General features: G+C 35.7%; 1 protein-coding gene across 1 annotated transcript in view; it reads left to right on the top strand.

Annotated features, from left to right (window-relative positions):
• Nucleotides 1-4,162, top strand: part of LOC106872092 (glycine receptor subunit alpha-2) — an 807,169-nt gene that overhangs the window by 539,934 nt on the left and 263,073 nt on the right. The window contains exon 4 of the mRNA XM_052972407.1: nt 2,073-2,137. Within this exon, the coding sequence (XP_052828367.1) occupies nt 2,073-2,137 (65 nt within the window). The remainder of the gene's footprint in view (nt 1-2,072; nt 2,138-4,162) is intronic.

Below are 4,162 nucleotides of genomic sequence, written 5' to 3'. Positions count from 1 at the left end.
TATTATTATTATTATTATTATTATTATTATTATTATTATTATTATTATTATTATTATTATTATTATTATTATTATTATTATTGTTGTTATTAATATTATTATCATTATTATTATTATTATTATTATTATTATTATTATTATTATTATTGAGAGATAGTAATGCGTGCCATCCATGTGAGACTGAGAAACAAACATACGAAGCCCAGTAAACCCCTCATGACTACTCGTCTGATAAGTATACACCAGGCACATGCATCACAACCACATGCGTGCGACATGGTGATCTCATATCAAGATAAACACCGTAAGACTTTGCAGGTGGAGCCCAGTTAGAATTTTCGTCAGGTCGAGTCACCCATCCCACTCAAAATGTCACTGAATAAGGGTTGTTTAAGGATGTTTCCATGGGTGAATTATTCAAACAGCAAAGAATTCCCCTTAAAAGCTATGATGCTCCCTCACTACCTCTGTCCGTGGTCAGAGATGCAAATATCATCAGCCACTAATGGTTATGCTCAACTAGTTAAGTTTAATCAACTGATATGCAAATGTGTGGTACTGAGCAGATTATTTGCTGTAGCCCATGTTTTATACCAACACAAAACAATGTACATGATAACACTTCCAATCAGTTAAGATCAAAAGGCATGAGAATGACCGCATGGTACTGCACCAGGGCATTTATTATTATTGTTATTGAGTGAGAGAGCAGTGCATGCTATCAAAGTGACCATTGGGTAAAATATATGAATCTCATAATACCCGTCATAACTACCCATCTAATAAGGGTACACCAGTCACATGCATCACAACCTTATGTGCGCGATATGGTGATCTCATATCAAGATAAACAATGCATGACCTTGAAGGTGGGCCCAGTTAGTATTTTCTTCGGGTTGAGTAGCCCATCCTGCTCCAAAGGCCCATGAATAAGTATTGTTTAAGGCTGTTGAACGAAACACCCATGTTTCCAGAGGTGAAATATCCAAACCCCAAAGAATTCTTCTCAACACATAGCTCTGATGCTCCCACACTACTTCTGCTCGTGATCAGAGATGCATATATCGTCAGCCACTAAGGGACGTGTTCAACTGGTTAAGGTCAAAGAACTGACGAGCAAATCTTTGGTATTGAGCAGGATATTTACTGTAGCCTATCTTTTATACCAATACAAGACAATATACATGATAATACTTCCAGTTAGTTAATGTCAGAATCCAGGATAGCCACTGTGTGGTACTGCATCAGGGTGTTTATTATTATTATTATTATTATTATTATTATTATTATTATTATTATTATTATTGTTGTTGTTGTTGTTGTTGTTGTTGTTGTTGTTGTTGTCGTTATTATTGAGTGAGAGAGCAGTGTATGCCATCAAAAAGATACTGGGGTGCGATATACCCTCATGACTACCCATGTGATAAGGGTACACCAAGGACATGCATCACAACCATATGGGTACGACATGGTGATCTCATATCAAAATAAACAGGGCATGACTTTGCAGATGGTGCTCAGTTAGAATTTGTCTCAGGTCGAATAGCCCATGCCGCACAAAAAGTCCTTAAATAGGGGTTGTTTAAAGGTGTTGAGCGAAATATCCATGTTTCCAGAAGTGAATTATTCAAACCCGAAAGAATTTCTCCCAATACGTGGCTATGATGCTCCCCCACTACTTCTGCTCGTGATCAGAGTTGTTTGTACCTATCGTCAGCCACAAAGGGACATGCTCATCTGGTTAAGGTCAAACAGCTGACTTCACATCTTCCTCGTCTTTCTCTCAGAAAGAGAGAATGGACTAAGCAAAAGAGGAGGAGACATGTGAGATGGAGAGTCACTGAAGTGGTCACAGAATGTGATGAAAGATTTTAGACAAAGGACACTAAAATAAGAATAATAATGTAGCTGGAGTAAAGAACGAGTATATAGTGCGTGCGGTCCTATGGCAAAAAAATAAAAAATTTACATCCCCAAATATGACAATACTTCCTAGAATATTTTTCTTTTCAGCCACTTACTCTTCTCTATCTAGCTTTCTTTCATAAGCATTTTCCCTTTTCATTTTTCAGAACGGATTTTCTGCAAACCATTTTGGATTCTTATGATAGCAGTATTTCACCAAACTTCGACAACAGTAAGTTTTAAAAACAATCTAAGCCTAATTTTACTTCAGTATTCCTCTCCAACTTCTCTCTTTCACACACAAAAATTAATTAAATTTTACAGACACACCAACAAAACGTTGAAAAATGGAATAGGAGTAGAATCAAAACCTTTATAAAGATATTTCCAATAGCGTAATTGAAGAAAATGAGTTTCGAATGTAACTGAAACCACATCAAGATTCCATACACGGAAGTGTTTCACACTTGTTTAACAGTGTCCATTAGAGTGACTCAAACTGAATTTGTTCTCCTCGGCAAGGAAAACAGAATCCGAATGTATTCAAGTATAATTCTTATGTTTGCATCAGTTTATTTCTCTAAAGTATTTATATTAGGAAAACGAAGCTATTGAATTAACATTGAATGTCAACAATTACAGTAGTCTTCAATAATGTGTGAGCTCAAAATATAAACATATATCAGATTATCTCAGAAAAATAGTGCGTTAAAATGGTGGGTATCAGTCGCAGTTATCTTGGCTCCGTGAACTTATCAGCTTAAAGACCACCGCTCATTAGTGTTTCATGCAATAAAATGACATTTACTCTATCGATTATCTCAGAACAAGAGAATAACAAATTCTTTTGGAAGTAAAATGTTAATAATTAATTTCGCAATTCATTGATGATCTGATTATAACTGTTTCGTTTAATTAATTTTTCAAACGTGATTGAAGTGATCTGATATTATTATGTTTTCTTTTTTAAATTCTGATAGACACTTAACAGCATTTTTAGATCATCTTGTTTAACAGCTGAGCAAATTAACGATTTTTTGCATGCATGTATGTATAGATGAATGTATGTGAACATAAAAATGTATGCATACATAAAAGTGTATGTATCTATGGACTGTTGGGTGGATGAGAAACCAGAATGTTAGTGTTATTGCTGTGTATTCACAATTTGCCACTGATCTTGCAAACTTATAACGAAGTATGTAAGATTTCATCATAAGTCGTGATCATTGCGTATGTCTGTGTTCCTAGGTTTTACATTTGCCCTTTTTATAATTCTTTTTTAAAGGCAATTTGGCTGTCATTGCTATCTCTGCGAGTGATCAAGTACGAGCCCAACCTTGGTTCGATATCTGGAATGTTGACAGTATAGAGGAACGAGAAATACTTTCCCGGGCAGCTAGATGGCTGGATGAAGGAGTTATTTACTGCCCTGTTCCATTTTATATTGTAATTTCTTGTCTCCCCTGTTGGTACCATCCAAAAGGATAATCATCAACAACCGACATAACAGGTAGCAAAGAGGACAAGGATATATTCTAGCATCTTGGTTTTAAAGTCTGGTCCCTTGAATGATGTAATGGCTTTGTAGTGTCTTTAATCTCAACCCGTTGATCTATGATCACTTTAGTAAGTCAAGGAACATAGCAGTTTATTGTGGATCAGAGAAGTAACGCCATTTGAACCAGAAGTAATGTACTGAGGGTCCAAGTGTAGTTTGTTAACCATTGCGCGTCCATGTGTGTGTGTGTGTGTGTGTGTGTATGTGTACGTATATATAAATGTTGGTATATATTTATATACGTGCGTATATATACAGAATACATGTAGTAACGAATGTTATATATATGTGCGTATGTATATTGAACGCATGTAGCAACTGATGTTATATATGTGCGGATGTAGCTAGAACACATGAGTGCGGATGTATATAGAACGCAAATAGAATGTTATATATGTTCATTTATAATAATAACAATAACGAGCTTTGACCCGACTGCGCAATCTGTTAGGTTTTGCTGTAAAACTTTGAGGACGCCAAATCTCCATAGCTGAAAGGTTATTGAAATAAACTTCTTCAAAATTATCTACACTACAAATTGTGGTGGTATTCTAAATTATGTTATGTTTTATGTGTTTGTGTGTGTGAGAGTGCATGCATGTGCGCGTGTGTACGTATACTGCATATATAGGTATATATATATATATATATATATACCCTCCCTCCTACCACCCATCTCTCCCCTCTCCTCCCCCA

The sequence above is a fragment of the Octopus bimaculoides genome, chromosome 13 (genome assembly GCF_001194135.2).
Source record: "Octopus bimaculoides isolate UCB-OBI-ISO-001 chromosome 13, ASM119413v2, whole genome shotgun sequence".
In the NCBI taxonomy this organism is placed as follows: domain Eukaryota; kingdom Metazoa; phylum Mollusca; class Cephalopoda; order Octopoda; family Octopodidae; genus Octopus; species Octopus bimaculoides.
The sequence above is the reverse complement of the archived record's forward strand: the minus strand, read 5'-3'. Positions and strand labels throughout refer to the sequence as shown.